The sequence below is a fragment of the Micropterus salmoides genome, unplaced genomic scaffold (assembly GCF_014851395.1).
Source record: "Micropterus salmoides isolate LMB-PRFRI ecotype aquatic unplaced genomic scaffold, ASM1485139v1 Ms_hic_scaffold_14, whole genome shotgun sequence".
Lineage (NCBI taxonomy): Eukaryota > Metazoa > Chordata > Actinopteri > Centrarchiformes > Centrarchidae > Micropterus > Micropterus salmoides.
The window spans coordinates 20,289,045-20,300,259 of record NW_024040485.1 but is presented as its reverse complement, the minus strand read 5'-3'; the positions used below and the strand labels follow the sequence as shown (position 1 = coordinate 20,300,259).

At 41.4% G+C, this 11,215-nt stretch overlaps 1 protein-coding gene across 1 annotated transcript; it reads left to right on the top strand.

The window, feature by feature from the left end:
* The first annotated feature begins 171 nt into the window (after nt 1-171).
* Nucleotides 172-11,198, top strand: LOC119902201 (mitogen-activated protein kinase kinase kinase 7-like). Its single transcript, XM_038718216.1, has 11 exons — nt 172-629; nt 2,210-2,297; nt 3,845-3,946; nt 4,805-4,870; nt 5,017-5,045; nt 5,149-5,286; nt 5,669-5,755; nt 7,550-7,624; nt 7,737-7,843; nt 9,400-9,580; nt 9,692-11,198. Exons 1-11 carry the CDS (start codon nt 471-473, stop codon nt 10,682-10,684), a joined length of 2,025 nt encoding a protein of 674 aa, XP_038574144.1. The 5' UTR covers nt 172-470; the 3' UTR covers nt 10,685-11,198.
* The last annotated feature ends 17 nt before the right edge of the window (nt 11,199-11,215 follow it).

Below are 11,215 nucleotides of genomic sequence, written 5' to 3'. Positions count from 1 at the left end.
TGCACACACTCACTCCAATCCGTAACTGACACACACTCAGACACTCACCTCCCCTTCATCTTCACGCTCTGTGCATATGTGTGTGTGTGTGTGTGTGTGTGTGTGTGTATGCTCTGTGTTGTAGTTACACTGGATCACCACTATCAGGCAATGTAATACTTTGTCTAGTAGTGACAGAGGAGATTCGACTCTTCCCGACTCACAGGGAGCAAACTTTTCTCTCTCTCTTTCCAGCACTTTCTGGTTTCTTCTCTCTGACAATCTGTTCTGCTGACTGACAACATCCACTCCGACCCTGTGGTGGAAACTACTCCGCCTCTCTTTATTTCTTATCCTTCACTCGCTCTGTGCTGATCCAGGACTTGTATACTTTTGGGGGCAGCTCTGGTGGTTGAGTGGTGCACACTTTTGGGCTGTGTGTTTGTGGATGTGTGTATGTGTGCGTTTGAGTGCGTGTCAGTCAGTATGCCATGTCGTCCCCTGGCTCGTCGTTTGTGCAGATAAAGCATGAGGACCTGCTCTTCTATGAGAATTGTGGGGGAGGCAGCTTTGGAAGCGTCTACAGAGCCCTCTGGATTTCCCAGGACAAGGAAGTAGCTGTGAAGAAGCTTCTGAAGATTGACAAGGAGGTAAGGAGGAGACACACACATACACACAGACACACAGACACACACACACACACAAAGCAATCATACACTTCTGCAGAATTGATGATTCAAATTTTAAGATCAAAGTATTTATAAGTTATGCACTCATCTGTGGCACATAACTGCTATTAACTTCTACTTGTATCAGTTTCCATTTATTTCTTGTACACCCATCCCCCATTGAACATGTGTTTATCTTAAACATACCTCTCCTCGTCCCCTGTCTCCTCCCACTCATTGTGGATGGAGCAGTTTTATTTATGCCAGCACTCACCCTGTTCCTCCCATTGTATGCTAGGGCGAGGTGTGTGGTCATTTGAGGCTTTATGCACTACACTTCAGGCCGGGTGGTTCTCCATGAGTATCACCCTGAGGGTTAATCCAAACATAATTTCCTTCCATGTTATTAATACTGGCCTGGTAGAGGCTCAGTGTCAGGAAAGTGTTAGGGTGACCTGTGGGTGAATCGGCCACAGTGTTATTGCCGTGGCAGCAGATTTAAACAGTGTAATGTTAAGTATACGCAGGTGCCGACTACATAAAACTACAGAGGGAACAGAGTTTGACTTGTTGTTTGACTTATTTCTCTCACACTCACTTTCTCACACCCACACACAAACACATGCAGGGTGGGCAGACATGCATAAAGTGTGTGTGTGTATGTACAGTTCATGCAGATAACTGCAGCTTAGTGGATCCTTCATGTGAAATGGAGCTGCTTGTGAACACTCGCATTAAAACGATGTTTCAACTCATGTTGCACAAACACTACTTTCATAGATGGGGGAAGTATGCAAATAATTTATTTAAATTAAAATATCAACACCACACTGCACAAGTGCATTCACAATTTTACTTGTGAATACAAAAGTACAGATGTATTAGTAACAAAAAGTACTTCAAAAGTAAAAGTACTCATGCTGAATGTTACAATCAGTGGATGGATCAACAGCATTCTTTGATCCATTACAGCTGTCAGATAAAAGTAGTAAAACTACAACTATAAATAAACAAATATCATTTTTTTCTGAAATGTAGTGGAATAGAAGTATTAAGAATCATTAAAATGGAAATATTCAAGTAAATCATAGCTGATGTCTGTACACACTGATGACCTCACACGTGGAAGAAATGATGGGAATAAAAGTGAAAAGATAAATTGCTCTGTAGAAGAAAAACTACTGAAAAAAGATTTTGGTGTTAAATTGTTGTTTTTTTTTGTACAATTTAATTTAGTTTAGTCCTTATGTTGCTTGGCAACAGTTAAATATTCCACATATACGGAGGGTATGGCCTATATGTCTGTTCAGATTAATGGCATGTTTGTCACTGTGGTGTGGAAGGCCTTTGTTTGGAGACTCAGGCATCCCCGAAATACCGTCAGGAATAACTTTAAGATTGGATAGTAAGTCAAAAGCTTTTATTTTTACAGTCTACCAGGGATTATTTACACTTTATTTTCTCAAAGGTCATGTGTTAGATATTTGGAAAACTGAAGATGGATGCTAATGAAGTTGTTCATATCCCTCCTTTTCTCTTTTTTCCCCCGTCTCCTCGCCCAGGCTGAGATTCTTAGTGTCTTGAGTCATAAGAACATCATTCAGTTTTATGGAGCTGTGCTGGAATCTCCCAACTATGGAATTGTCACAGGTCAGACCTCACGTGTGTGTGTGTGTGTGTGTGTGTGTGTGTGTGTGTGTGTGTGTGTGTGTGTGTGTGTGTGTGTGTGTGTGTGTGTGTGTGTGTGTGTGTGTGTGTGATATTCATGTATCCTTTCAGACATCCTCACAAGAACATAAAACCTTTACTTCTTAACTTCATTCAAATACGTTCTTTTGAAAAAGTTATCTGCAAATTGAGTTGTGTATTATTATCTTTGGGTTACCGCCTAATGGATATAAATACCATTAGGTCAGGTCAGGGTTTAATGTGAGGCATGAAGGGTTAAGGTCAGAGGAGATTGCCCACTTATACAAAAGTGTGTGTGTGTATGTGTGTATTAACTTTATTGGTGTGCACTCATCCTAGATGTGCCATGTTAGCACATGCTCTGATGGCCGACAAGTGTTTATGTGCGTGTTTTGAAAAGATACATGTATACTCTGAGTGCTGGTTCTTGCTGTGTTTCCTGGCAGGACATTTGTAACTGAGACCAGCATGTTTGGATGTGGTTGTAATTCTGGATGGGCTCATGTGGTTAAGATAAAACACCTACATATCATTACAGACCTATCCAGCAACAATTGAGTCCAATGCTTACTAAAAATAAAACAGTACAGTAGGCAAAAAGAAGAACTGGTTCAGGAAATGGATTTTGGTCCCAGTAAAATGCATTTTACAGCAATGTAAAAAGCGCTGGCTGACATAGGACTCCTTCGATTATATTATATATATACATTATCTTCTTTCTTCTACTTGTCTCTTTGTCAGATTTAACAGGAAAATGGGAAAGGTTGAAAGTTCAGAGATAATCTGGATTAGACAGTCAGTGTGTGAAGATTGTGAGCGACTCCTCCACTGATTAGCTTTCCTTATGTGTAGGTCTGTGGGGTGTGCAGTGCTTAAGCGTGTGTGATGTTTCTCACACATTATAATTTATTGATGAACTAGTTTAAATGTGTTTAGTGTTATCTGTTGTTACTGCATTATAAAAGTGCATATTTAAATCAAACTCAAATCGGTAAATTTTCAGTGTAACTGAATCTGTGTGGATGCTGTGTACACATTTACACACACAATTTCTCTGTTTAACTGTTTTCCTTTAATGATAAATCCCTTTATAACTAGTCTGCCTCATTGTGATTAGATATTGCAAATTAGTTAGGTGGGCTGGTGGACCCAAAAGAAGAGAAGCACAGACCAGAGGTCATTCGTTTTTTGTGAGTGAAGACTTGCTAAATATCGCTACACTTGTAGCTTTTGCTAGTCTTACTTGTGTTAGCAGGAGGAACAGTCCTTTCAACTTTTTGGCCAGATCTAAGTTTTGTTGCTTTTGTTGTTACACCTGGCTGAGATCCAACCACAGTGCGAGCCAGACCACCTCCAAATATGGTCTACCTGATCAGATTTTGATCCTGCATGCATGTACACCTGGTATTAAAATGTGTTTTTCCTTATCTAGATAAATATCCCGATACAGATCACATTTTAGTGACAGTTGTAAATGGGGTATCTGTGTGTGTGTGTGTGTGTTACAGAATATGCTAGTAAAGGGTCTCTGTATGAGTACCTTTCCAGTGAGCAAAGTGAGGAGATGGACATGGAGCAGATCATGACGTGGGCCATACAGATCGCCAAAGGTACACCTGCAGAAATTATAATAATAAAATATCTTTGTGTCAAGGTTGAATAACTTAGACGCTGATATTAAACATATCAGTGGCAGGAGCACTGATGCGAACACTGCATATTGTTATACTCTAGTCATCAGAGTGTTTTTTTTATTTGCCTCTTAATCACCATCTCTAAACTGTGTGTGTTCAACACCAACAGATTTTTCCCATTTGCTTGTTGCAATTGCTACCAACTGTTACTTGCAAAATAAAAGAGTCAAATACAACCGTTAATACACAAAGTAGCAAAACATATTACTATATGACATATGTTACATTTGTTAGCAATAAGATTTTTAAACACCTGGGGAAAAAAGTTGCTAGGGTGGTAAATGATGGTGGTACAGTAGATAAAATAACATTTAGATTTATTTAAGTGTTATCTGCGATTGCTTTTAATCTAATTGAACAGTAAAAAGTGACATACACTGATTATTATGGTGCTGAATAGTTAATACGGATTTGCACCCAAATTCATATCATATTCATAATCATATTCAGGGTCTTCTCCTCTGGTTAAATAAAGGTTAAATAAAAAAATAAATACATTATTTAAACACTGATTGAATTTGTTGAGGGTGGCTGTCTTTTTTTAGTTTGCCTTTATAACTGTTCATTTATTATAAATATTGCCTTTAGCCTTTATACTCAGTTCCAGTGGATTATTAATGGCTCAACCTGGAACTGAGCTCACACCAAAAATATTTTACAATGAAATTGTACCCAAATTTTAAATGCTGATAGTAAATTCCACCAAAACCAATCAGTATAGACATGAAAATGTAGTGTTTTTCCACCAGTTGTTAATGCTTGATTTCCTTACAGGATTGCATTACCTCCACGCAGAAGCTCCAGTCAAAGTCATTCACAGAGACCTCAAGTCACGGAACGGTAACACACAACCTTAAACGCTCAGATTTGTTCCTCAAACTCTGTGCTTCCTTTTTCATACACACATTAAGTTCTCTGTTAGCTATAGCTTATTACTATTTTATGTCACAAGTCTTTGACTGGTTTCTCTTTGCTCTCTTTTACAGTTGTAATGACAGCAGACAAAGTGCTGAAGGTTTGTCTCAATACAGACAACCACATGCTAGTAATTTATTCATTTAATTCTGCCATGCGCGTCGTCTGTGTTTTCTTCACTACTCGCTCTGTTGGGATTTCAGATTTGTGACTTCGGGGCATCTAAGTTCCTGTCCCATACCACCCATATGACGGTGGTGGGCACTTTTCCCTGGATGGCTCCTGAAGTCATTCAGAGCCTGCCTGTCTCCGAGACCTGTGACACCTACTCCTACGGCGTGGTGAGTTGGCAGCACTGTACAAATATTAGCATTGTAAGGCCAGGAATTAAAGCCTAAGTACTTCTATCTATCTATCTGTCTATCTATCTATTGTGTATATATGTAGCTCAGATTTATAGTCTTCTTTGCTCATTCTTTTATCTGACATTTTCAGAAAATAAATTTGCCAATTTTAGAGACTTATTCAGGCAAAAATCTTGTATGGCTTCTTGTATTTAGACAACATTTAACATCTGAGAGGTGCGGCTTCTATCGTACTTTCGTAACTATTTGGGAGAGCTGCATAAAACACATCTGGCCTTAAAATATTTGAAGTTATAACCAACACATCAAAGAAATCATATCTGTCTGAATGAAATAACACAGTCTGATCTGTGGCCAGGTGCTGTGGGAGATGCTGACTCGGGAGGTTCCTTTCAAAGGTTTCGAAGGGCTGCAGGTTGCATGGCTGGTGGTAGAAAAACAAGAGGTAACCCACCCCCCACATAAGCACACCTTTCTGAACACACTGTCTGCATGTAGACCTACCAGAGTATGAGAAGGCTGGAGGAACAATGTGATGCTCTCATGGTTTCCACTGCGAGCTGGTGAGGCTGAGGCTGGGTATTTTTAGGCCTGATGTCAGTTCTCTGCTCTTGTAAGGCCTGGATACACAGCAGTGGAGCCCGGCCAGACTCCCCCCTGGCTAAAGCTTTTACGAGAGAGAGACAGACAGTGGGGAAAGAGGAAAGAGTGCAGTGATAGGAGGGTTGATTCAAGAAGTTTATGGGACAGGAGGATGAAGGTTTAACAGTGTGTGTGTTTCAGTTGTTGGTGTGCCTGAATCACCATCAGCAGCCACATAAACACAAACACACACACACACACACACACACTCAGGACCAACAAACAACTCGGAGAACATGACTCCTGCGTAGCTGTTGGCAAATCTCCAAATTCTCTCCCTAAATAACTCTCTCTCTCTCTGGCTCTCTCTCTCTTTCCCAGAATCCCTCTGATTTCCCTCTCCATTGCTATACCTCTCCTCCTGACCCTCTTACTTGCCTTCTCTCCACAGATTCCGTGATATTTTAGGATTAATCCCCAGAGAAAACTGTTTCCATTTACTGCACTGTACTATGGAGCTGTCTGGGCTCATTCAGACTGTTGTTGATGCCAGGGGATCTTTCATGCAGGGACATTATCTTGGTGGCATGGTTACTGCAGTTTACACATTACAGAAAGATACCAAGACACTTTCAAATATACACATTTTACCTCATAAACAGATTTAGTGCATGTTCTACATTAAACAAATGATGTGTTTGTAAGCTTACACTTTATATAAGTCTGTAATGCAATTTTACATTTATAAACATACTAAAAATATCAATCCCCCCTGGCTATTTAAACCTTTCTCAATCAGTGATGCGATCACAGTGGTTCTACATGAACACAATATTTTCTGCTGAAGTTTTTACACATTAAAGATTTCTGTATTTCTTTCTTCTCTCTGAGGTCATCTCGCTTGTCTGAAGTGGGTGGGAAAAAGCCGATGTCACGTACTAATGAGAAACAAATAAGGATTTATCAATATTTGATTCAAAATGAAATGTGCTGCCAGGCCACTGTCATTCAAATCTGATGAAAACACACCCACACAGTCCGGATGAAGCACAGTAGCTGAGTTTAGGAATGCAGCCTCTAGTGCCACACTGGCTTTTTTTTGAAGGACTGTGACACAGACATTCATGTTCCCATCACGATGAACTGTAATAACTTTAGTGAGCCCTCAACTTTTCATCTGGAGCCAACATTTTAATTGGTCCAATACTTCGGTTTTTGACCTGCAAAGCTAAAAACATTCCCATCAGCTTCAGCTTTACTTTGTGTTCACTGCTAATTAGTAAATGGTAGCATGCTAAACTAAGATGAACATGGTAAACATACCTGCTAAACATCAGCATGCTAGCATTGTCATTGTGAGCAAGTTGGCATGCTGACGTTAGCATTTAGCTCACAGCTCCACTGTGCTTAAGTAAAGCATCACAGTGCTGATTATGTGCCTGTAGATTCTTAGTCTCTTTTTAACTTTGATTGTTGCTTATTTAGTCATGACTATTTTTATGTTTTGGAGAAATGTGAAAAATTACTTAACATTTTAAGCCAAGTTTCCAGGGGCTTTAAATGGTTATTGGAGAGGTGGTCTGATATAACTTTTCTTGTTGAAAGTAAAGGCTTCTGCCTCTTACATCTGCATGTGTTTGTGTGTCTGGGTATCTAGAGGCTGACCATCCCCACCAGCTGTCCAGCAAGTTTTGCAGAGCTGATGAGGAAATGTTGGCAAGCAGACCCAAAGGTAAGTTAAATGGACAAGGAATACAGATGTTTCTTATGCCTCACTTTTGAAGACATTATAAATATGCAAGTTAGCTGATTATTTTGTCTTGTGTATATGTGTGTACCTACAGGAGCGTCCACAGTTCAAACAGGTGCTGGTAACCCTGGAGACCATGGCCAATGACAGCAGGCTACCAGAACAGTGTAACTCCTTCCTACATAATAAGGACCAGTGGAGGTACACACAGAAACACACACATTTATTCGTAGACATCCAAAAGAAAACATAGTGTATCTGAACTGCGTCTGAGCATGAGGCATCTTCTGTAATTTTCAAGTGTATACAGTAAAATCAGAATGATAAATGCAGTCTGTGGTTGACTGCACTACAAATAAAACTCAAAATGCATGCTCACAAATTCAACATAGCTATACACACATGCATACATACACAGTTCTGGACTCTAAAGCTCAGGAGAGAAGTTGAATGTGTGACCCTGTGCTCTACTTTAGTCTATAATAAGCTCTCTGGAAAGTGTCCAAGGAAGAGATTCCTCTGCTCCTCAGCTCTGCCCCTCACTCCACCACGGGGTGGGGGGTGGCGGCTGGGGGCTGGGGAGAGGTAGAAGAGAATTCAAGTATAAGCTGAAGAATAGAAGTTCAGGGAAGAACAGAAATGTATTGGGTGCATGTGAAATCTAAAACACTGAACAAGAGGGAAACAGTGAGGATAGTGGGAAGACGGGTGAGGGAGAGAGAGAGGTGGGGGATGGAGCAGAGGAGAGAAGGTGTGAGATTCTGTGCATATTTAACATGAGTACAGCGAGGCAATCAATTCTGAGTGAAGTTTTGGATAGGGGTGGAAAAACTTGGGACAGGGGAAGGGGAGGAGGAGGGGGCAGGCAGAGTGAGCGAGGTGAAGGGGCGGGATGAATGAATAGGGAGGTATGGTTGTTCATCAGATCTGTCTATATTTAGTTGCTGGGAGAGTTGATTGTGTTTGTGAATGCAGGTTCATGACAATCACTCACTAACTCTCGGTGACCTCTTGTGGCAGCAGACAGTACTAGAGCAAAATATTTTACACTGTTGTTGACACATGCTTAACGTTTTGCATAGGCAATATTGTCTTCTGCAGGGACAGTCAAGTAAACTAAATATGTTAAGGCATGCAGTCTGTTATAGAAAACAAGAATATTCTAATTTTAAAATTGTTGGTTACATTGATCCAGTTTCCTAATACATTGTAATTCTAAGCATGTTTTCAGTTTGTAATATGTTTATACCGAAAAAGTGACAAAAACTAGTCTACCCAAAAAAGTATACTAGAAGAAATGCATGATTTGAGTCTGCTCTGAGGTACAGTGTTGTTCCACAATACAGTGCACAAAGAAATTAAAACAAATTGTGGATGGTGGAAAAAGGGCTCCAGAAAGAGCTTGGGAATACAACCAAAAACTGTAAAAGTACACTGATTTCTTGCGTGTTAACTGCAAAAATAGTAAACAGTGACAATAAGTGTGGTTTTTATTGTATACTATTTGTATGTGGTATGAAATTACACAGTAAAAGTTACAGCTGCAGAAGTCTGATGACAAAAAATGGTCAGGACATCAAAAAATATTTTTCAAAGTAACATGTAGGTCTACAGTACAAACTACAGAGCAAAAGAAATGCGCATTGGTCGTGATCAATTTATACTGAGGAGCTTTTTTGAAATTCACCCTGCTATTCGTTTTATGGTGGCTGATTTTATGGTGACAGATATTCTGTCGGTGTTTGCTCATTCTACAGGTGTGAAATCGAGTCGACCCTGGAGCGCCTTCGGAAGCTGGAGAGGGAGCTTTACTCCAAAGAGAAGGAGCTGGAGGAGAGGGAGAGGAGGCTCAAACTGTGGGAGGAGAGGCTGATGGAGAGGTCCAACATGACTCCCAGTCCGACCTCCCTACTCATGGATCGTTCAAACATCTCACCAGTATGTAGAAGTGGAGTGAATCTATTCAGAAAGCTGAAAACAAAATCAAATAATACCTTTTTATAACCTTGGCCCTCATCTTCTTCCCATCTCTCTCTCTGATTTGAACAGTTCTTCACACCACTGTCCATCGGTTCCCCCGGATCTTTCTTACGCTCGCACTCTCAGGACTCCAACAGCGCATCGGTCAGCAGTGCCGGCGTCAGCAGTGCCGGGGTAAGCTGTCTCCTCCGCACCCTCAGCAATGGAGACACGGAGAGGGGGAGCAGTGCGACGCTGGAGAGGGGGATGGGTTCACTTGACAGTGGCAGGCTGCACGCCATGCTCCGAGGGTTGCAGGGCAGGTTCGGAGAGGAGGACGAGGAAGAGGAAGCAACCCTGCAGGAGGCAGGCTGGGGGCAGAGGGAGAGAGATGATAGTGGGAGTATGGATGGAGGAAGAGTGCAGGTGACACTCAGGAGCTTCCCAGGTGGTGTGGTGGAGAGGGAGGAGAGAACGTGGGAGGAGGGGGACAGGGAGAGAGGAGGGATGCAGAGGAGCAGAGTTACCACCATTGTCCGAGGATACTCAGGTGGGTTTGGAGAGGCAGAAGGGGAGAGGGAGAAGGAGGGAGGATGGGAGATAGAAAAACTTGGGGACAGGCTAGATGAGAGGGGGATGGAAGGAGGTATAGGAGGGAGACTTCCGACCATGTTCAAGGGTCTTCACGGGAGTTTGGGGGGCTTAGGGGACATGCTGTCCTTAGACATGAATGACATGGGGGAGATGGAGAGACTAGGTGACATGGACATGGACTTAAATATGGGTGACCTGGGAGTGATGAAGGTCGTAGGTCACGGTGTCAGGAGTGAGCTGGGGGTCAGGGGTCGCAGGAGTGACATGGGAGTTGTGGTCCAGGGAGTCAGAGGTGACCTCAGCGAGGCCATCAGCCAAAAGATTAGAGGTGAAGTAGGAGTCATTGGTCACTCGGGAGTGCAGGTGAGCATGCGGGCTTCGTCCAATCAGAACTCTGTGAAGAGCTGCAGTGTGCGACACGGAACCAAGATCAACATGGCTACGGCAGCCATGGACATGATGGAGCTTGATTTGTCTGACAGTGACTAGAAAACACATGAGCGAACACACGCACAGAAAACACACATAGAAGTACACACAAGAGGCCAAACTAGAAAGTTTTTGACTTTTTAGCACATACAGTAAGTGAGCTACAGTATGTGCATTAGAATCTCCAGTTGAAAAAGAGCTGGTATACACACAATTCTTTTGTTATTATTATTATTTTTTTTTATTGAATGGATGAACACTATACCCATGTGTACTGTGAAGTAGGAAATAGCAATGAATGACTTCACCTGTGTAATTGAATGTGCTGTTAAAACTGCTGCATAACACACTGTAAGAGGTACAAGTGTTACAAAATAACACACTTGAATGCCGCTCTAATGAGGAAGCACTGTCTGATATTTTGCTTGTAGGGTAGCTTTTAGCTTATAGATTTGATTTGTTCAAAAACAAGCTTTGACTTTATCAGTTCTAACTGTGATTTAGTGTGTGAATTTATGGCATTTCTTTCTGTATATTTTATCATTTTTCAATAAAAAAGGAAAGAAAATCTTGATTCCATTTCCTGTGATT

What these genes read in the sequence shown, in the direction of transcription:
- LOC119902201 (XM_038718216.1), top strand. Translation starts at nt 471, where the DNA reads ATGTCGTCCCCTGGCTCGTCGTTTGTGCAGATAAAGCATGAGGACCTG. An exon ending in AGACCTCAAGTCACGGAACG is followed by an intron (nt 4,871 to 5,016) that starts GTAACACACAAC and finishes TCTCTTTTACAG; the next exon opens with TTGTAATGACAGCAGACAAA. An exon ending in GTTGGCAAGCAGACCCAAAG is followed by an intron (nt 7,625 to 7,736) that starts GTAAGTTAAATG and finishes GTGTACCTACAG; the next exon opens with GAGCGTCCACAGTTCAAACA.